This window comes from Eurosta solidaginis, chromosome 5 (genome assembly GCF_040869045.1).
Source record: "Eurosta solidaginis isolate ZX-2024a chromosome 5, ASM4086904v1, whole genome shotgun sequence".
Classification (NCBI taxonomy): Eukaryota; Metazoa; Arthropoda; class Insecta; order Diptera; family Tephritidae; genus Eurosta; species Eurosta solidaginis.
In genome coordinates, this window is record NC_090323.1 from 208,463,090 (window position 1) to 208,486,861 (window position 23,772).

The 23,772-nt window shown below is 37.3% G+C and overlaps 2 protein-coding genes across 2 annotated transcripts in view; both read right to left on the bottom strand.

Annotated features, from left to right (window-relative positions):
- Positions 1-23,772, bottom strand: part of Mrtf (Myocardin-related transcription factor) — a 671,490-nt gene that overhangs the window by 17,982 nt on the left and 629,736 nt on the right. The gene's annotated exons all lie outside the window — the stretch shown is intronic.
- Bace (beta-site APP-cleaving enzyme) lies at positions 19,143-20,585 on the bottom strand. Its single transcript, XM_067787841.1, has 2 exons — positions 20,477-20,585; positions 19,143-20,381 (listed from the first exon to the last, which is right to left on the bottom strand). Exon 2 carries the CDS (start codon positions 20,375-20,377, stop codon positions 19,253-19,255), a length of 1,125 nt encoding a protein of 374 aa, XP_067643942.1. The 5' UTR covers positions 20,378-20,381; positions 20,477-20,585; the 3' UTR covers positions 19,143-19,252.

Genomic DNA, 23,772 nt, shown 5'->3' on the forward strand with positions numbered 1-23,772 from the left:
CAGTGGGATGCATTCGCTTCTAGCGATGTGATACGCCGAAATTTTAACTAACGATTTTTCGATTGCGATATCGATTTACCCATCCACTAACTAAGTTTTGACACCGCTAACGATGTGGCAGTTTTATTGTTTATAAATTGTAGAAAAATCGTTTCTGAGTTAATGCCGTAAACAAAAAATGAATAAATCTTTTATCATTTAGCGACAATAGCTGATTATAGGCTTACGAATTTTGATAAAAATAGTTGGTGTATACCAATATGTCGTGATATCAACGGCAAACATAGCTAAACAAGTTAGTAAACTTTACTACAGGTCAATATCGGTTGTTACCTATAAGAAGCCGACGAACCACTTCTGGTAAAGTCCGAAACTACTCAAACAACTTCAGGAGTACTTTGTACTCACACCTTTTTTACAACATCTTTTCTCAATACCCAATAGCGAGATGGCCATCGTCCTTGTATGTTTATCTGTACGACCGCATAAATATTTTCCAGTGACATTAGTATATTTTCACGGTGTAATTTTTTGCGTTCATAATTTATTAAAAATATTATTTGTTTATTTATAATGCTCATTATTCATATCACTTGAAATAGCCATACATAAACTATTCAAGAATATGTAATATTCACAACAAAGGACAATTTATCAATTCATTCTTAAAAATGTATTACAAATGTTTTTTTTTATAAGGGCAGCGTGGAAAATTTGCCGTTTCCATAAAAATCTATGATAAGAAATCAAAAGCAACTTTTTACGGTATTTCTTTTGTTATTATAGTATTAAATGTCATATACGCTTACACACATACGCCCTTCCTTATCTGTATATATACACACATGTATAATGGCTTGCACTTTTTTTTAAACAAAATAAAGTTCTTTAGTTGGTTTGCGGCTTGAAGTTCTGTGATAATATCTACGATTTCCTCTTGAAAAGTGTCAACATAAATTCTAGCAAAATTGGGCGAAAATTCTTTCTTTCCATTAAACTTAGCACGTCAAATGTGTGCAAATGTATGATATCTCCTCTACCTACATGTAAGTATGTATGTATGTTCATAAGTACGTAAGTGGCATTTAGTTGGCAGCCAGGTACAATCAGCAAAGAGTGATGTGGTATGTGATATGAGGCGGATGAAATTCGCAAAACGTGCAAGGCGAATGATTTCAAAAGTGTTCGTGCATCTGCGCGCGGCTTAACTTAGTAGAAGAAAGGAATTTTTATAACTTCGCAAAAATAACTTACTATTTTATTTCACAGTTGAGCGCATGTCAGACATTTCGCGGTTGCGTGGTTAGAACTTTCCGCAAAGTAAACTTTACATTTGACATCTTGTTGCATGCCACATTTCAAAAGTAACTGTGTATATATATTTTAACTTCTCATAAATATTTTTGCAACTTCTATATCAAAATTTAAAAATCAAAGTTTAGCAAGAATGTGTCTTTATATAAGGAGACATTTTTCGCTGATTTTTGTCCATTTATATAAAGGAAGTGCTTAAAATTTGTTTACTTTATTTTTATTTTCCTCTTTTTCTTACATTTTTTCACATTATCTGTTAATAATTTCTTACGTTATCTGTTAAGTTTTACGCTTGTAGCTCAATGAGAGCTTACATAAAAATCAATCCCAAAATTCCCTTCGTTCGGTTTGATTTTAATAAATATCTCACCCCGTGCGCCCCTAGCGAAACTTTTTGTATTGTGTCATCGGCTGTGGTTGAAGAACATGCAAAAGGGGACACATCCGTTCCGCTTTCGTCGTCCTGGAAGGGATTGAGCATGGCGCTCGCTACCTGTAAGCTCACTTTCTTTGGGAAGCGAGTGTGAGATGTATCATTCTTGAATCCTGCTACCACATCATGCTCGAGTGAGCAGAATGGAATGCGAGACGCACGAGAAGTCTCTTCCTCCTTGGAAGGGGGACATATCTATGGTGGTTGGACTTATAACTAGTCACATAGCAATCGGGAGGCATGCACAACGGCTGGCTGCTCTCTGAAATGATTAATGCAGGTGCTGCAAAGATGAAGAGGAGATAGAAAAGGTCAAGCATTTTCTTTGTGCTTTGGCAAAAGAGTAAGAAATCTCTGGTATCTCCCTTTTTTGATGATCTTTGTGATCTGGCATAGTTTCAACCTAAGAAATTCCTGAAGTTTGCTGAATACATATTTGAAATTTAAAAAAATATTACATAAGATATGCCAATATGGGTATTAAACGAAAGGTATTTCCGCGTTTCAATAGATACATTTTTAAGAAACGTTGCCACTTAGGATTGCTACTTCATCTTATTATTTATATCTTTTTATATAACCACTACTACCGCGGAAACGACTTAACCCATTTAATAGGTATTTAGGGACTTTTTATAAGATACATCTATCTGAGAATACATGAAACCAGTATTTCGAGCCGTAAAATCTGTATGATTTTCTTCTTCGGTTTTCTTTTGTATGTACGGTTGTGGGAAGGATTGGACTTAGTTATTTGCCCACTACCCACAAATGAATTTACACTAACCATACATAAATATAATGCAATTTTAACCAAAAACGATTATGAAAACATGTTTGCAGCGTTATGCAGTTTGGGTTGCTTGATCCTCGTATTATGTGTGAACAAACATGTGCTATACCGTCATAAGTTTAAGTAGAACATTATTAATATTCACGGGCTCGTGCAGCTCTTTTATTTGGCACAAGTAGAAAAGTAAAAGCAGAAGTTAGGAAATTACTCAAGATTGTTAATGGTGTCACATCAAGATTGTTAATGGAGTCACATCAGAGCACAACAAATAATGCCAAAATATGCTATTGTACTCTATTAATGGTTATTATACTCAGCTGAGCAGAGCCCACAGAGTATATTAGCTTTGTTCGCATAACGGTAATCCGTAACGGCGTAAACTAACCGAGATAGATATAGACTTCCATATATCAAAATGATCTGGGCGAAAAAAGAAATTCATTTAGCCATGTCCGTCCGTCCGTCCGTAAACACGATAACTTGAGTAAATTTTGAGGTATCATGATAAAATTTGGTATGTACGTTCCTGGGCACCCATCTCAGATCGCTATTTAAAATGAACGAAATCGGACTATAACCACGCCCACTTTTTCGATATCGAAAATTTCGAAAAACCGAAAAAGTGCGATAAATCATTACCAAAGACGGCTAAAGCGATGAAACTTCGTAGGTGGGTTGACCTTATGACATAGAATAGAAAATTAGTAAAATTTTGAACAATTGGCGTGGTACCGCCCACTTTTAAAAGAAGGTAATTTCAAAGTTTGGCATTAGTTGAAGATATCATGATGAAATTTGGCAGGAGCGTTACTCCTGTTACTATATGTGTTCTAAGGAAAAATTAGAAAAGTCGGATTACGAACACGCCCACTTTAAAAAAAAAATTTTTTTAAAGTCAAATTTTAACAAAAAATTGAATATCCTTACAGCATATAAGTAAATTATGTCAACATTCAACTCCAGTAATGATATGGTGCAACAAAATACAAAACTAAAAGAAAATTTCGAAATGGGCGTGGCTCCGCCCTTTTTCATTTGATTTGTCTAGAATACTTTTAATGCCATAAATCGAACAAAAATTTACCAATCCTTTTGAAATTAGGTAGGAGCATAGCTCCTATGACGATAACTGTTTTCTGTGGCGAAATCGGTTGAAGCCACGCCCAGTTTTTATACACAGTCGTCCGTCTGTCCTTATGCTCGGCCGTTAACACGATAAATTGAGCAAAAATCGACATATCTTTACTAAACTTAGTTCACGTACTTATCTGGACTCACTTTATCTTGGTATAAAAAATGACCGAAATCCGACAATGACCACGCCCACTTTTTGATATCGAAAATTACGAAAAATGAAAAAATGCCATAATTCTATACCAAATATAAAAAAAGAGATGAAACATGGTAATTGGATTGGTTTATTGACGCAAAATATAACTTTAGAAAAAACTTTGTAAAATGGGTGTGACACCTTCCATATTAAGTAGAAGAAAATGACAAAAGTTCTGCAGGGCGAATCAAACGCCCTTGGAATCTTGACAGCAATACTGTTCCTGGTATTACATATATAAATAAATTAACGGTACCCGACAGATGATGTTCTGGGTCACCTGGTCCACATTTTGGTCGATATCTCGAAAACGCCTTCACATATACAACCAAACCCTCATTAATACCTTTAATTTGATACCCATATCGTACGAACACATTCTAGATTCACCCCTGGTCCACCTTTATGGCGATATCCTGAAATGGCGTCCACCTATACAACTAAGACCCACTCCCTTTTAAAATACTCTTTAATACCTTCCATTTGAAACCCATGTCATACAAACACATTCCAGGGTTACCCTAGGTTAATTTTGCTAAAATTCCAAAGCTCTCAGCTGAGTATGGAAAGTTCGGTTACACCCGAACTTAGCCTTCCTTACTTGTTACTTTCTACACTTGGTGTGTGTTTTAGGTACATACAGGGTGATCCAAAACTGCATTTCAATACTTTACCCACGTACTCCATGGGTCAAGACGAACAGAAAAATTTAGTTATCTTTTAGTTTTTCAAGATATTGGTGCTAAAAGCTCTTGATTAAGACGGCTTCCATTCATCAAATATAGTTCGATCTAATATTTCATGGTAGAAATAATAAATACGAGTATGACATTTGCGGAAAAGTGTGGATTTCGGCTTTTAATTGTAAAGTCCAAGAAGCTCTCGATGACAAAAAAAAGTCTGAAGTATTTGGAAAAAAGCTCTATATTTGATTATTTCTTTGAAATTTTTACCAAAACATTACATTTCATCAGAAATGTACCAAAAATATTCCATCCCTACTACTTTAATATTCATGACCGGACTATAACTCTAACCCTCTTCCTCTCTTATTTCTTCTCCACTCCGCACTTTCTAGTTTACTTTATTTGGCTCATTCTATTTCCCTATCCAATTCATTCATCCGTAAATCTTATCACTTTCCCTTTTACTCTTCTCGCTCTTGCTTCTATCCAAGTCTATCTGTGAGCCGGACTATGAGGGCCGCCAAATTTTTGCTGTTGTACTAATGACTTCACCTGTCTGGTTTTATTGCGTCATAAGGGAAGCTTATACATACACAATATCTTTAATTTGGTCTTTCTACGTTCAAAAAACAAAAAAAAAAAGCTAGCAATAGACAGAAAAGTGATTAGCACGAACGACCTTACAGGGAAGTTTTGCGAACCGAATCTCGAAAAAGTTGCATGTAAGTCAAACAAATTTATCAAATATTTTTTGTTTGTATTTTTGGCAGGTATATGCATGTTGTCGAAGTATTCAAATGCAATTTTCGATCACCCTGTATCCATTCAAGTTTGAGATACATTTACACAGGTGCTCTTGTAACTACTTAATTCTTGGAAATGCTTGGCAGTTTCAATCGTCTAATTTATATATAAAAGACGTGACACATAAAACTCTGCTTTATCTCACTAAAAGCATAGACCACGTCAACAAGAAGGTGAAAAACAAATAACTATGACCGTATGCTATATACATACAATGTTACAGTCGCATATATCCTATATAATATATATTAGGGTGACATACCAAAAAATAATTAAGCTTTATCCACAGGCCGGCATTATGTTACGAAATCAATGAACAACAAGTAAGAACGGGACTGTCTTCGCCTGTGCCGAAGACTTCTTTCATGAACGGGGCTGTACAATAATCTTATCCCGTTCGTAATCTCCAAATAATCGGTTGTATAAGATAAGAAATATATAGTGAACAGATGTACATACCTAAACGATTTTTAAGATAAATATAAAATAAAAATGGAAAAAATCCCCTTATCTGACCGATCGGTTGCAAGGGATATATATTATATATAGCTCAAATCGAAATGATTTTTACAGTAAATCTTCTATCATATATTAGAATCATCAAGTTTCACGTTTTGATATTGGAAACTAAAGGAGAAATGGCCAAAAATCTATCTATCTGAACGATCGGTTGTATGGTATATAACTATATATAGCTACGATCAAATTGATTTTTCAGGATATCTTCTAGGATATATTAAAATATATATCACCGAGTTTCACGTTTGTACTTTCTAAATTGCGGCAGGAATGACCAAAATCGTCTTATCTGAACGATCGGTTGTATGGGAGATATGTGTTATAGTGGTCCGATCCTACCGTATCCGACAAATGTCTAATATAATACAAAAATACATCCTTGTGCCAAATTCCATTGAGATATCTCAAAATTTGAGGGACTAGTTTGCGTTCAAACAGACGGACGGATAGAAGGACATGGCTATATCAACTCAGTTCGTCGCACATAGAGGTATTTGAGCAATCTGGGCGGCCAAAAATCAATTTTTCAAAACGCAGAAAATAAAAAAAAATTATTTTTAGTAGGGCAATACTCTAGCGTATTAGAATCTATATAATTATTTATTTTCATAATTGAAATGCCTAGTGTGGACATCCACTCAAAGTTGGACCATTCGTGCGTATCTTGCGGCAGTTTTTCACGTTCTTAGAGTATATACATTTCCAATTGATATTTTTACGGGTTTCAGTGAAGTTTATAAAAAATAAGCCATGGATTCTTATGAAATAGGTAAGTGCGTATAATTTTTATGTATTTTAAGATTTATATAGTCCTTAGCGCCTTCGTAATACAATTTTTAAAAAGTGATGTATTGGGGCAAAATTGTTTCCCAATTTTTTTTTGTCCAAAAGGTTTTTGTTTTAGTGCCCCCCTTTGCCCCGCATAGATTCCAATTTTTTAGAAAGCCTGTGTTTTGTCAATGTAAATAGTGGAAAGATTTGTCCCGCATATTCCCGACTTTTGAAAAAAATTTGTAATTTTGAGCGTTGCACAGTGGGGCCATCTCCATAGGGTGAGCAATAAAAAATAGTAAACGTACTCCAATTTTGTTGGAATTCGTCGCGTGATCTTGCTGTAGCATAAAAATAATATATATGCAATATGGTGATGATTGGTGCCGTGCCACGCCCCTACTCTTGTGGGCGGTTATATTAAAAGATGTCTGATTTTTATGAAACTCCGTTCGGACGTTAATCTCACGTTTAGAAACGCAATTGTCGAATTTGATCTTGTTTGGTGAATCAATGTGCTGATACCGAATCCTAGATCTATTAGGCCAATGTACCCCAAAAACTGCAATCGATGACTAACATTTTTTTTTGTATGTTCTGTATGTAGCTGTATTAAGATTTTTTTAAATTACGGTTTCTCTGGTCGACTAATCACCCGTAACGAATTATTCAATCACATGAAAAAATCAGATATGGAAAGTTTAACGAGAAATTAAACAGTTCAGACAAATACCTTCTAAGCTTCGGCCCTTATTCAAAAAAATATACCGTGAAACTCGAAAGAAACATACGTCGTTTGAAATCCAAGATAAAGACTAAATGGGTGACTAACATAATTAAATAATTTAAAGCAAGAAACAATGATTTTTTAGGAAACTTTGCTATCCGTAGACTTTTTTGGACCACTGTATTTATAATAAAATAAAATATATAGTTAAATATAACTGAAATCACCATGAGTAACATAATTAAACTATTTAAAGCCAAAAAATAATTTTGGCCGCCCAGATTATTCAAATACCTCTATGTACGTCGGCCTGATCAATTCGGTATACTTAATGGTGAGTCTATCTTCTATATTTCTCAACGTTACAAACATGGGACCAAAGTTAATATACCATTTCATGTTCATGAAAGTTATAGTTACAATTGCTGGATATTTTTACATGAACACAACGCAAGCATTCTTAAAAAATTTAAATTTTTTTCTTAAAAATTAGCCTATATAATAAACAATGGAGCGAATGTTATCAAATATCGCTTAATACTATACAATTTGTACTCCCATCACTAGCAAACGAATGCTGCAACAACGATAATGTCAGCAAAGGATAACAAAACTTACACACACATGTACGCAGAACTGAAACGAATGCTGGTTATAGCAGCAAGAACAACGTAGATAACAAAAGCTCCACCTACTCAACGAAATCTGTAGGTAAGTTTGTAATTAATACAAGTTGACATAGAAGTATTCGAGAATGTGATAGCGAATGCACCAAACGTTCTTAGAGGCAGACAACTGAACGAACTATAGCACATTGATACGACATATAAGCGGCGCTAAGCCAACACGTTGACGTTCAGTTTGATTTAAATACATTATAATTAAGTGCACTAAAGTGACTTTAGATTAAAGCGTGAAATTTCTACTACTATTTTTTTTTTAACAAAGCAGTGAAAATATATCAAGGAACTATTAAATTCATTATAAATTTAGCGAGTTTTATTAGGTTAGGTTAATTTGAACTGGCCGGTCCGTGGAGACCCCACCTAGCATGAATGTGTCCAGAATTTGTCTGACGGCAAAACGAAGGAACCCCAATCAGGTACCAGGACTTATGTTATAGAATAACTCCGTCCTTTTGGCATATACTAGAATCTTTCTAGGACCTATCTTAATTATTGACTTGATATCTGGCAACTCTGCCGCCCCTGGTAGCTGGAGCCTTGACCTAGCGAGCACAGGACACGAACACAGAACGTGCTCCACGGTTTCTTCCTGCAGCTGGTACTTCCTAGACCTGCTGTTAGTGACGAGGCCCATTTTAGAAGCATGTGACGCCAGAAGACAGTGCCCAGTTAGTAGCCCATCGTAAGCCTTAAGTCTTCTCTTTTCAGAGATATGAGGCACTTTTTGCGTCTAATACTGTAGGCCTTGCATGGGATCCCAGTATGGATGTCAGATTTCTGTGGACAGTAGAATAACATTAAAGGCTGTTGATATGACAGAGATTTCGGTGGCACCATTGTCATAGGAACAGAGTAATGAGCACCGTTAGCGTAAACTTCTCTTTAAAATTAGCCTATTCCTTTCTATATTATTAACAGCTGTTCGCTGTTGGAATGACCAATGAAATTAGTTCTTTTAACAGAAAAATTAGTTAGATTGATCGAAAATCTGTAATTTTTAAAAACTTTTTTAACTTCAGACCAACAGTTACACTTCTGTTAAAATTGCTAAACAAATTTGCTGTCTTGACAAATGCGATAAATTTTACAAAATATTCGTAATTTTAGACCTAAAAAGACGACTTGTTGATTTTACTAGTGTACTTGTCACAGTGTAGGCTTGCATGTACTCGTATTATACCTTTCATGAAAATGAAATGGTATATAAAGCTTTTCAGGATTCTTAAAATTTTAAGTCTTTAAAGGAGAAAAGATAGTCCCACCAATATGTATACCGAAAAGATTCGTTTCAGTTTTCAGATGCCTTGATGAATTTTGGTGAGCTGGTATACTATTTGTGTGTCCGATTGATCATTTGTAGGAACCGACCGTATCGTATCGTATATTCCAACTACAACCAGTTTTTCGAAAAAGATGATTTTATCATTTCTTCTTCATTTTAACAGCTAGAAGATTGAAGATTGTTGCCTGAAAAAATTGTCAAGGTCGGTCTTATATATAATGTTGTAACGATTTTAATGCAAATCCTCTTATTTGCAACCTTCTGCTAAGTTCGAATCACTAAACTGTTGAATAAATAACTCCACTATTCAATAATGCAAAATGGCCTTTATTAAAGTTCAAACTGATTGTCGTGCCTCTACTGTTGCTGCCTTTTATACCCTGTGGTTTCTCGTTCGCATCTTCTAGGCGCTTCCATTTCTAGAATTAACTAGTTGGTTATCAGCTATAAAATTACCACGTTTACAGCTTCTCTAATGCGCGTGCATGTGTGAACACAATTAAATTTGCATACATTTGGGAGCATCTCAGATAAGATATCTGCATGTGTTTGTGCGTCTCTTCTCCGCTGCGTGTACGTACATCTGTGTAGACATAATGATTGATTTATTGATGTGCATACAATTCACTGCTTAGCATCAGCTTAGAGATGACAATTTCCCTTAGTGTTGCTAATATTCGTCACAATATGAATCCCATAGAACCGATTGTTCAGATAAGAGGTTTAACGAAACTTTTTCCTCTTTTTAACAGCTAGCAGCTTCTAAATTTTCCAGATACTCACAAATGTGGCATTTATTATTGCCTGAGAGAAATCGGAAGATAAATTTTATGAAATGGTTCAGAATAATTTGGAGTCATTTTAGCATAAGATCATGGGTCTCCAAAAAAAAAAAAAAAAAAAATTGTCTTTCGCATACGCAATGAGAGCGATGTTGTGCTATGGAATGCAGACCACTGCATAAGATTGAACCCCATCGAACGAAGGAGGGGTTTGCTAGTATATGTATAACTACCCAGCTAAAAATTTAAACCTTATATAAAGCTTACTTCATACCTCAAAAGGCTTATGTTATGGTTGTATGGCGTATTTCTTATAATGCTCATCATTTTTATGTACTTCTGTCATCAAGCGTAATTATTATCTGAAAGATGACGTTATGTATAAAGCTTATAGCCTTAACAAAATAAGGCTTCCACAAGGAACTATTATTAGCCATTACATAATAACCGTATTATAAAGCTTATGGACCAACTCAAATAAGACTTATTTGCTTGCTGTATTAGGACCTTTCATATAAGTCTTATAACCCACTAAAAATCAGTCTTACATAATGCGCTATAATATAGAAATAAATCGCGCAGAATAACCTGATTATATTGTAACGAATTTTCTTCAATTCGCCTTATATGCAATCTTCTGCTAACGTTCGAATCACTAAACTGTTGAATAAATAACTGCACTATTCAATAATGCAAAATGGCCTTTATTAAAGTACTTCACAATAACACTAATACTTCACAACTTATAGCTTGCTTAATCAAAACTGATTGACGCGCCTCCAATGTTGCTGCCTTTTTATACTCTGTGATTTCTCCTTCGCATCTTCTTGGCGCTTCCATTTCCAGAATCTACTAGTTGGCCATCAGCTATAAATTCACTTCGCTTTTAGCTCCCCATATGCGCGTGTATGTGTGAACACAATTATAATTGCATACTTTCGGGATCATCTCAGATAAGACATCTGCATGTGTTTGTATGTGTGAGCGACACTTGCACAACCATTGCATACTTTCGGGAGTATCTCAGATTTATGCATGTGGTCGTGCGTTGCTTATCCACTGCGTCTATGTACATATGTGTAGACATAATGATTGAATTATTGATGTACATACAAGTCACTGCTTAGCATCGGCTTAGAGATGATAGTATCCCTTAGTGCTGCTAATATTCGTTACAATATGGTTTATGAACCAGGTAGCATAAGGAATATATTGCCATAATAAAAACAAAAAGAAAATACAGTTTCCCTCAAAATATTACAAACATTTAGCGACTGGAGCTGGGCTATATTTATCATGTATCTTTAAGTTTTTATTTTTTATATTTTAGTTTACCTTAGGAAGATGGCTTATTTGTGGTGTAAATAATCCCAAAATAAGGCAATACTATAAGGCGTGTTATGTCTGTATTCTTTTTCCCTAATTCTGAGGTTTATGTGTCAGGAGTAAATCCAGTATTCCTTATTGCTTCCAACCGCTTGTGCCAGTTTTTGCTGGGTATAAAATACACAAACATATATCTATATCTATACATATTATAAACCAAAGTCTAAATATTGGAAATTTGGCGGCCACCGTGGTGTGATGGTAGCGTGCTCCGCCTATCACACCGTATGCCCTGGGTTCAACTCCCGGGCAAAGCAACATCAAAATTTTAGAAATAAGATTTTTCAATTAGAAGAAACTTTTTCTAAGCGGGGTCGCCCCTCGGCAGTGTCTGGCAAGCGCTCCGATTGTATTTCTGCCATGAAAAGCTCTCAGTGAAAACTCATCTGCCTTGCAGATGCCGTTCGGAGTCGGCATAAAACATGTAGGTCCCGTCCGGCCAATTTGTAGGGAAGAATCAAGAGGAGCACGACGCAAATTGGAAGAGAAGCTCGGCCTTAGATCTCTTCGGAGGTTATCGCGCCTTACATTTATTTATTTTTTTATAAATATTGGAAATCTCGGACACTACTTGGAAATTTTAATTCTGAAATATTTAAGAATTGAGTTTAAAGAATGTTTGCACTACGCACGGTATTGCTACGAACGCAATTTAATGCTGTAGGGCAAAAAGTGTAATTGTGTGAGTCGTAAGTCAACTGTTCTTCGTTTATTCGGCTTACAAGTTGGTTTGTGGTGTGCGTTGTTCAACGTCTTAAAATAGCTATGAATTCGTAACTACTAGGAAATTGAACTATATTTCCGGCTATACGTGTTTATGGCAACACGTTGCAGATGACATTTTTATACTCAGTTGAGCAGAGCTCACAGAATATATTACCTTCGATTGGATAACGGTTGGTTGTACAGGTATAAAGGAATCGAGATAGATATAGACTTCCATATATCAAAATAATCAGGATCGAAAAAAAATTTGATTGAGCCATGTCCGTCCGTCTGTCCGTTAACACGATAACTTGAGTAAATTTTGAGGTATCTTGATGAAATTTGGTATGTAGGTTTCTGAGCACTCGTCTCAGATCGCTATTTAAAATGAACAATATCGGACTATAACCACGCCCACTTTTCCGATATCGAAAATTTCGAAAAACCGAAAAAGTGCGATAATTCATTACCAAAGACGAATAAAGCGATGAAACTTGGTAGGTGTGTTGACCTTATGACGCAGAATAGAAAATTAGTAAAATTTTGGACAATGGGCGTGGCACCGCCCACTTTTAAAAGAAGGTAATTTAAAAGTTTTGCAAGCTGTAATTTGGCAGTCGTTGAAGATATCATAATGAAATTTGGCAGGAACGTTACTCCTATTACTATATGTATGCTTAAAAAAAAATTAGCAAATTCAACATTCAACTCCAGTAATGATATGGTGAAACAAAATGCAAAAATAAAAGAAAATTTCAAAATGGTCGTGGCTCCGCCCTTTTTCATTTAATTTGTCTAGGATACTTTTAATGCCATATGTCGAACAAAAATTTACCAATCTTTGTGAAATTTGGTAGGGGCTTAGATTCTGGGAAAAAGGGCGAAATCGGTTGAAGCCACGGCCAGTTTTTATACACAGTCGACCGTCTGTCTTTCCGCTCGGCCCCTAACACGATAACTTGAGCAAAAATCGATATATCTTTACTAAACTCAGTTCACGTACTTATCTGAACTCACTTTGTATTGGTATAAAAAATGGCCGAAATCGGACTATGACCACGCCCACTTTTTCGATATCGAAAATTACGGAAAACGAAAAAATGCCATAATTCAATACCAAATACGAAAAAAGGGATGAAACATGGTATTTGGATTAGTTTATTGACGCAAAATATAACTTTAGAAAACAACTTTGTAAAATGGGTGTGACACCTACCATATTAAGTAGAATGAAATGAAAAAGTTCTGCAGGGTGAAATAAAAAAACCCTTGAAATCTTAGCAGGATTACTGTTCGTGATATTATATATATAAATAAACCAGCGGTATCCAACAGATGATGTTCTGGGTCACCCTGGTCCACATTTTGGTCGATATCTGGAAAACGCCTTCACATATACAACTACCACCACTCCCTTTTAAAAGCCTCATTAATACCTTTAGTTTGACACCCATATCGTACAAACACATTCTAGAGTCACCCCGCGTCCACCTTTACTGCGATATCTCGAAAAGGCGTCCACCTATAGAACTATGCCCCACGCCCTTTCAAAATACTCATTAACACCTTTCATTTGATACCCATATCGTACAAACATATTCTAGAGTCACCCCTGGTTCACCTTTATGGCGCTATCTCTAAAAGGCCTGTAGAACTAAACCCCACGCCCTTTTGAAATACTCACTAACACCTGTCGTTTGATACCCATATTGTACAAACGCATTCTAGAGTCAACCCTGATCCACCTTTCATTTTCCTAAATGGTTATTTTCCCTTATGTTGCCACCATAGCTCTCAACTAAGTATGTAATGTTCGGTTACACCCGAACTTAACCTTCCTTGCTTCCTCAAATGATTGAGCGAGGCTTCATGTCAACTTTTAAAGTGCAAAAGGAGGTGTACTATATGATGGATAGATCAAATTAAAGTAAGCGAGTTAATATAAATTGATGTGTACATTAGGCGAGTGGCGAAGCCTTGCGCAACCATGGCCGGCTAGTAAATTATACATTCCACACTACGCTTAGATATGGGCAAGGCTAGAGGAATACTAATAAATTACAAAAATTTTGTTTATTAAAAAATAGGGCTGTTTGGAAGATTTAAATCTTCATTAGTAAGCCAGTGACATTTTAAAGTATCTGATTCTTAAAAATTTCTGGCTTACTTACATCCCAAGCTTTCAACAAGATTATGGTTAAGTGATCAGCTACCTCTTATGAGCTTCGCCATCACTAATAGGCGCCCGGCTTACCAATAACATTGTTCGACAAATATTCTTAAAGTATTTTCCTAAGCAGTTTCTCAATCCACTGTTTTTTTAAGAATCTGATATGGAACAGCCCCTTGTTTAAAAAGTCTACAACTTGTATCACGTCTGCAATGTTGACAGCTCTTTTATTTTTTTTGCTTCAGGAACTTGTACTTTAGATTTGGGCAGGTGAATGAAATTTGTTTTTATTTTGTCTATATTGCGTTGTTTTATCGCACCAGCTGACTACTCAATCACTGCCATTTGCCTTCAAGCCATCGTGAGTGTCGAATGACGTGCATTGCCTACTTGCTTTTGGTGAGTTATTTTTTAAACTTTTAGTAAGAGTGACTAATTAGTTTAAAATGATAAGAGAAGATAAGACATTTTGATAATAACATATACAAATAATATACTTATGAGAGTAGATATCTGCGTACATATTCGTTTAAATAATATACAAATTATCCAATTTATGAAGTAAACATTTTTTGTTTTGATTTGCGTTATACTTATTTGATTACATCTCAGGTTGTTGTTGTTGTGGCAGTCCTTCGCCCCATCGAACTAACGGGAGTCCAAGGAAACTTGCTGTTTCAACAGGGGTGGACCATAACGAGAGGGGTTGTAGAGGCGTTGGTTCCAAAATACAATTGAAGAGAGGGTTAGTGTCATGTGGGGACACATTGCAAGCAGGACATAAATTTTGTATGTCGGGGTTGATTCTAGATAGGTAAGAGTTTAACCTGTTACAGTACCCACATCGAAATTGAGCTATAGTGACGCGCGTTTCGCTGGGGAAAGTGCGTTCCTCCTCTGCTAGTTCTGAATATTTTTCTTTAAGTACTGGATTCGCCGGGCAATTCCCGGCATAGAGGTCCGTCGTCTGCCTGTGGATATCACTAAGGACCTGCTTGTGCGTTTTGGCTTTATACGGCTGTGTTCTAAGGTGCCGTATTTCCTCATAATGCTTACGGAGATGAGCCCTTAAGCCCCGGGGCGCTGTAGCGTCATCAATCAGATGTCTGTTGGGATGCCAAGGCTTGGCGACCATATCGGCGTCGCGTAGCAGGCAATCGGTCGGCCAATTGCTTTGTAAGTGGTATGAGCGTTTCCTTATCTTTACCCCAAGTGCTGCCGGCAAGAGATTTGAGGATTTTATTACGGCTTTGAATTTTTGGTACGGTTGCATGCTCTCTAAAATGTAGATCCTGATCGAACGTTACACCCAAGATTTTAGGGTGTAAGACAGTCGGCAGAGTGGCGCCATCGACGTGGATGTTCAATACGATAGACATTTGGCGCGGCCATGTTGTAAATAAGGTCGCCGATGATTTGGTCGGTGACAATGTCAGGTTTCGCAAGGCGGAGAAACTTGAGGGATCAGGGAGATAGCTGCTTGTTTTCTTACAAAGCTCATCGATCTGTGGGCCTGGGCCTTTGGCCATTATTGTGCCGTCATCGGTGTAGGAAACAGAATGACTTCAAGTGTCTTGGCTACTGGCGATAGGAGAGATATCGGCCTGGTTTTACATGCTTTAGTAGCGGAACTACCATGGCCGTTTTCCATTGTTCGGGGATGACGAAGGTGGAAAGGGACAAGTTGAATACATGCGCTAGATAACTAAATCAATTTAGGACCTAACCCTCCTTCTTAGGTAATCTTCTACGATCAGTTTTCAGGTGAGATCACTTTAGAAAAGTGCTCTGCCAGCAGTGAGCTTGAAAATGCGTTAACAATTTTTAGCAAATTTCGCCAGTTAAATTTTTATTTTTTATTCTCAACTAGCTTATGCCCGTGGGTTTTACCCCACGTTTCTATAAAAATATGCGGGCTACGCGTAACTGACAATGAGTTGGTAAGATTGACTTCTGCTACAGCTAATGACTGTTGTTGTATGATATATTCATATATGTAACAGGATTGCCCTCGCGTAGGTGAGGTTGACAATTGAGTTGCAGAAGCCTTGAAGATATAAAGATCCGTTTAGGACGCAACTCGATCTATACATACATACATAATTTGAATTTTATATATATAGATAGATATTTTAAGAAAATACTCACATGAACTTTGTAATTGAAAATGAGCAAGCCAAGCTAAGAAAAGCTTTTGAAATTTAGAGAAAATTTTAGGAAAATTTCAAACTCTTTAGAAAGTTTTTTCTGAATTTTTATTTTTTTTTTTTTTTTTGAGTACGCAGTTTTGTAGCCAATCAATCTTAGTTTAACAAAATTTATTTGATTTTAGATGCTAGCGGGTCATGATACAGTGAAAAATGTGATCTTTTTAGAGGATACAGATATCCCTAACCTACCAATACAATATTCACCATAAGCTACGCTATTGATCTGTAATATTAAGTCCGGTATTCAAAACAAGGAGAGTAACAAAATGCGTTCTATGAACTCACTTTGGATTTTTCTTTCAAATTCGAATTTCAAGAAAATAGCATTGGCTATTATGATGAACCAAAAGAACTGAAAGAACGGCGATGTACTTATACTTTTTTCTTGTCAAGGAATCGGGTAATCTCTTTACAACCTGATACACTGGCAGGAAAGAGCTTGCAGAAGAGTAAAGATGCCTTGCTAATAAGCTATGAGAAGATCATGCAGCCGAATCAAGGTAACTTTCGTAGCCTTCTGCTGTCAGCTTGGTCTAGCTTTTGTTTTCCTTTGATGGTAGAGAGGAATTGAAAAAACAAACACTCTACATTACCTGTGAAGACAACGCATTTATTTGGCTTACACGAAAAAGGCAAATACAAATTAGATGTTTTGCTTCAGTGGAACTGGAAGTATGACAACATTAGCAAATGATTTCGCAGTCTGTTCAGTTTGATTTTGTTGTTGTCGCTTTAAGAGCATGCCTTCTCTGGACTGGATAAAGAGGCAACAAGTGGATCTTATGCTAAATGAGAGCAGGGCAAAATACTTGCTGTCATGTGGCAGCCGCGTCCCCTTTAGCGGATATGAATACGAAACTGTGAAGGACTCCCTCCATCTGATAACCATCATAAGCGAGACCAGTGTCAGCTTAGAAATATTATGGATATTAAATCTTGTGAGGAAAAGAGAGAACTTCTGTGACCTTGGAGATGCAGGTGGAAGAAGACTTCAACTGCGTTGGTAATCCAAATTAGCATCAGTTATCGCGAAAGAGGAAAAGGTGGCAAGACTTGCTACGAGTTGACAAAATCTCTAAGACGCTTAAGCGCCAATTATTGATGGAGATGTTATTTTAAAAGTTAAACAATTCCAGTAAGTTTTGTAGAGTGCTGTTGAAGTGGGAACAATTTTCTGGCATCCTTTTCCTTGCAGGTAATAGTTCAATTGTAGAGCAAACGACTTGATATATCCACATTTGTGTTTGCGAGTTAGCTCTGAAAAATCATGCTGCTTAAAGCAGTTGATGGGATCAAAGAAGTTCCCAGACAGTTGATCTACCGCTTCCTACTCTTCGTCACTTTTACATCTACTGCAGGATCGACGATAGGGCGCTTTCAGCCTTTATGTATACCTATGGATAAGCCACTGCTTAGGTTGTAAACTTGACGGGATCCAGTAAGGTCCTATTTTGGCAAAGGGTATACTTTTTTGGGTTTTTTGTTTTGACAAGAAGAATCTGCTTTTTCGTGCTATACAAAGCAAGTTCTTCTGCAATACAGTTTCTTCAATGTTCCTGTATTCTGAGCCCATGCAGGGTGTACGGGTTTCTGTTGGGCCATCTCGTGAAAAGATTGGCGACAATGCGCTATTAGTTCAAAATAGAAAGACAAGAGATTTGATGGTCGCTTGGCTGTAGATTTCCTTGCTGAAATTGTGTTTTCGTATCAAACCCGTGGCTTCGATGATAGCTGATACTTGTACCTGAAAGACATTAAAATGATCAGGTATTCTGAAAGAGAGTTGGAGGTTTCGAGGTACCAGCTTCACACACCTTAAAATTTTTTATTTCGAAATTTGTTTTTTTCAAGATTTGATAAATGCAAAAAAGAATGGGCTATCCTGCCCTAACGTTGGCAAAGTGTAAAAAACATCGTTTTGTATTCCATTAATTTTGAGTGGTTTTGAATTTTAAAATTTGTTTCTACGATATTTTCGAAGATATATTCCAAAGTCGGGCTTACGAAACAATGGATGAGCTATCCGATAACTTTTTTTCCAAGGATGGACTACCGAAAAAAGAGGGGGCTATCTTGGGCTAACGAACCACAAAGTTGTTATCAATAAAATCGTATTTGGATGTATTTCCCTATAATTTGTCTCCTAGGTTGGAAAAACGAAAAAGAGGGTGGGCTACCCTGGGCTCACTTTGGGCAAACTAACCACATAGTTTTTATTTTAAAACTCGTATTTCTGGATGCCAGCTTCACACAACCTATATATGCACTACATGACACCAAGGCACCCGCATGCTAGAGGTGGACTTAAAGTCACACTAGACGGACAATATCTAAACTACGGTCATGGGATGATTCCTATTTTAAGGTATCGCGGTGTAGTCGCCAGAACTTTAATTTTTAGAAAAATCTGTAGGTGCCAACTAGATCAACAACTTTAACATTCACATACCACTAAAAGGTTAGTTAGTAAGAAACTGTCTGAAATGTTGCGGACAATAAGACGCATTTGCAACCTAAGAAGCCTCACTTAAAAATCATATAATATTTCATTTAAAACAAATAACTTTATTTTTTTATTTTTACAAAATCGAACTTAAATACTAAATAAAGCTCATCTAGTTTCCATCTGCTTCATAATTAATAACAAAAGCTACTTAAGCGACTGGAGCAAAACCAATACGATTATTACCCATATCGAATTCAGTGTAGTACATGCCAATGAAGATATCACCCAAAATCCAGAAATCACTACCCATATAGCTGACAGCAGGTGAGCATTCACCATCCTCGTTAAGAATATATTGCGAAGCTGGTACAGAGAAAGTGTTGCCACCAATAATGAATTCCATATCGGGTAATGAGTCAATGAGTGAGCAATCGACAACACCATCCTGATCGGGATCAACCACATTCATGTAAGTTATGTAGGCGTAGTATGGCGCAACAATTAGGGAGGTGCCAGTATCAGCGATAGCTTGACAACCACTGCCGCACATAGGTTGACCACCAATGGTAGCACCATCCATGCTAAATTGCCAATAACCTGGTTGAGATATTGGTACATAGGTTAGATCACCTTGATAATATGCTGGATCCGAACCACCCAAAATCATTTCACCGCCATGATTTGATGTACCATCACGAGCCAAATAAAAAGAGAATATATCCTTGCCAACCAAACCTTGTGACCAGATATTATAGAAAGCTGGCGCAACATTGTCAACAGCAATATCTTTGAAGGCCATACCCAAAATACCATCAAAATTCGCAGATATAAAACTGATGCCTGGTTCACTCATAGCTTCAGCGAAAATTTGATTTTGAATTTGCAGACCAGATACTGTAACTGTATCCTGTGACAAGTAACCAGTCAAGCTACCAGTACCATAAGCAATAGAGAACTTTTGACCATTTGGCACATAAGTGCTGGAAGCGCTTGAATCATATTGATTGTGATTTTGACAAGCCTGATCGCTGTATGGACAATTCGATGAGGGTACCCATAAGTTGGACGAACCAGTATCGAAGATTACCAAGAATTCTTGTGGTGGTGTACCGATTGTAATCTTGCCATAGTAAGACATATTCAATTCATTGTCCAAAGGTTCAGCGCCGCTGCGGCCGCTGGCAACATTGTATTTAGAGCGTAAGAAGGCGATTTCAGTTTTTAGCGAATCGCGTGTCCTGCGATAGTTCGCGTTCTTGTAAATTGGCACGCGCACCAAATTGGCTGAAGCCAAGGCGGTGAAAATCGTAAGGAAAGCGAGAATTTTAAACATTTTGCTATTTTAATATAAAGAAAGAAGAAATTCAAATTATTTATTTACTGCTTGACACCAAATTATTAAATTGTCTGTTTTAAATATTAAACGTCTTACCGTTAGATTTATGTTGTGTTTTGTTGTATAACACCAAACGATGATATACGACTATGCCATAAATTTTCAGTCCGTACCTTTTATAGTCATTCTACAATCACTCGCTCACTATCACACCTTTCAATAATCATAAATGGACATTTCTTATCATTTCATCGTAATTGAGCACAAATAAAATTAAATGAATTCACACGACCCCTTAAGGAAGGCTGGATAAGGATCTTATTCTTGAATGGCTGTCAACATTTGATAAATTGTGAGTACGTGCTGATAAAATACGTATTTCAGTAGACTATATTGTATATATGTACATATATACTTGGTGATAACTAATTTGCAGAAATTGGCACCTATGAAAATAAACTTCGAGTAAACACAACCATTTCGTCGTCTAGCAAAAATAGGCCATTTAACATCATGTCTATTTGATAAGATGCTAGTATTAAACAAACTATTTGTATGTACAAATATCTTAAGAGGGAAAACAGGAAACAAACGTATCGATTAAAATCACCTCCTAAAGCGTACAACATAGCCTAACTATACAAGGAAGTTGCTTGCATCAGTCTCAGATTCTATACTCCTATACGGTGCAGAAATCTGGGCGAACACAATGACATACCGGAAGAACAGAATCGCCCTCACCTCGGTGCAAGAGGGGCGCTGCGAATAGCTTTGGCTTGCCGCACGGTCACGGCTGAAGCTGTCCTGGTCATTGCGGGAACCATAGCGATATATCTTCTCGCTGAGAAAGAAAAGCCATATACGACAACGGATAGGAAGCGAGTTGCTGTTGCCATGCAGGCGCGAGAAGAATCGATTCGACGCTTGTAAGAACAGCGGAGCAACAGCACCGTAGGAAAGTGGATTTGGGAACTAATCCCTGAACTAAATTCATGGTTGAAGCGGCCACGGACCCAGTCTCTAACCGGACACGGTTACTTCCGCAAATACCGAAAATAGCTACCTGTACTGTGAGAAAATAGACGATGTACGCCACAATTTCTTCGAATGCGGACACTCCTCCGATCAGCGAAGGAAGCTAGAAGACATACTTGGCGACTTTTCCCCGAGCAGTGTCATCAATAAAAGAACAACACGCGGTCCCCGGTACGGGGATTTGCGCGGGTCGTGGGAGGTTAAGTTTTAGCTACAAAAAAAAAACTTAACGAGAAGACGGATGCCTAGCCCATTAGCGTGAGAGTATTCATGGAGCTCGCACCCGTACCCGAAGTAAGTGTAAACGCGGTCCGAGGTACGTGGATTTGCGCACGTCGTGGGAGGTTAGATTTTAGTTACACAAAAAAAAAAAAACTTCATATATGTGGAAAATACAAAATTCAAGGCGTCGGTACCAAGTTCTCGTGAATTCAATGTTTCAACACCAGTCTATGTCTACAAAACTAATGTTTTTAAGTCATTTGTGTACTAAAGCCAGACATACGCAATGAGAGCTCAATTGCGGTGCGGAATGCAGAACCCTGATTGGCCGCCACTAAGGCACGTTGGACAGATTCAAGTTATTTCTAACATATTGTACCTTACTATCATCAAACAACTTTTGGGTGACACGAGCACAATGTTCTGGAGCCAAGTCCGTCTAAAATATAGATTACCCATTATGACGTTATGGCATTCTCGCCGTTAAGAACAGCATGGACTTATGTCCACATTCACAAATAGCTTGCCAAAATCATACCTTACTGAAAACCAGTTCGATTAAGCTGGTTTTTTTTTTCATTCATAATAGCACAAACATTTTTGTTTCCCAATTTGATCTCACGGAAATTCTTTTTGACGGCTGTTTTTCACGTCGTTTTGGATCTCTTTTTTACACCATTTATCATTTCCCTGCTTGATTCGTGTGACTTGTCCAAGTATGGTTTTGGATATTTTGGCAAGACCTCTTGTTGACATGGATTGGTTTTTCCCAATAAGGGATAGATTATTATTCTCCAACTGGGCGTCTGATGATCCTTTTGGGCGGCCACTTCATGGCTTGTCCTTCACTTTGCCTTCCTCGAAGTGAAAACTATTCTTGGGGCAGTGTCATAAGATAGTCATGTGACTAACATTGACATTATACGTCTAAATGTACAAAACTTTGTTACGTAGGTACCTTTTCCCTCTTACTCACAGACTTCAGAAGCTAATACACATTCAAAAAGTAAAGGTATCTAAGTTCGTGTGTAACTGAACATTATATACTCAGCGGCAGCTACAATTGTACATTTCTTACGTACTTACTTAATTGGCGCTTAACCGTCTAAATGGCTATGGCCATCCAACAAGACGTGCCAGTCGCTCCCTCGCTCCTCCGACCGGCGCCGGTCACACCAAAGGAGTTTAAATCGTTTTCCACCTGGTCCTTCCAACGGCGTGGGGGCCGCCCTCTACCTCTGCTACCATAGCCGGGTTCCGATAGAAACACTTTCTTGGCCGGAGCATCATCTTTCATTCGCATAACATGGCTTAGCCAGCGCATCCGCTGCGTTTTAATCCGCTGGACTATGTGGATGTCTGCGTATAGCTCGTACAGCTCATCGTTAAATCTTCTTCGGTACTCGCCATCGCCAGCGCGTAGAGGTCCATAAATCTTTCGAAGAACTTTTCTCTCGAACACTCCCAAGGCCCCTTCACCTGCTGTTGTCATGGGCCATGCTTCTGCCCCTTATAGCAGGATGGGTACGATAAGTGACTTGTAGAGTATGATTTTCGTTCGCCGTGAGAGGACTTTACTTTTCAATTGCCTACCTAGTCCAAAGTAGCATTTATTGGCAAGATTGATTCTTCGCTGGATTTCAGTGCTGATGGTGTTGGTAGCGTTGATGCTGGTCTCCAAATAAACGAAGTATTTTACTATTTCGAAATTATGGCTGCCAACAGTAGCGTGGTTGCCGTGGCGCGTATGCGCTACCTCTTTGCTCGATGACAGCAGGTACTTCGTTTTGTCCTCATGCACCATCCAACCCATCTTTTCCAGTTTGGTCTTTGTACATATCATTTCAGATAAATTACTTTTCTATATAGCCCCGTTAAAAAAAAAAATTGCTCCCCATTTCCTCTCACAATAAAACTTGATAAGTGAAATATCATTGATTCAAAACTATTTTTTGCTAAGTTATAGCTTATTATTCTAGTCTACGACTCTCTAAAACTTGTTTTATATCTAAGTTGCCGTCGTCTTTAACCGATTTCGTTCATTTTTACTAGAAATATTGTCTGCTATAAGGAAAATATATGTACACAATTTCATTACGATATGCAAATTTTTCTTCGAGTTATGGCTCCCGAAA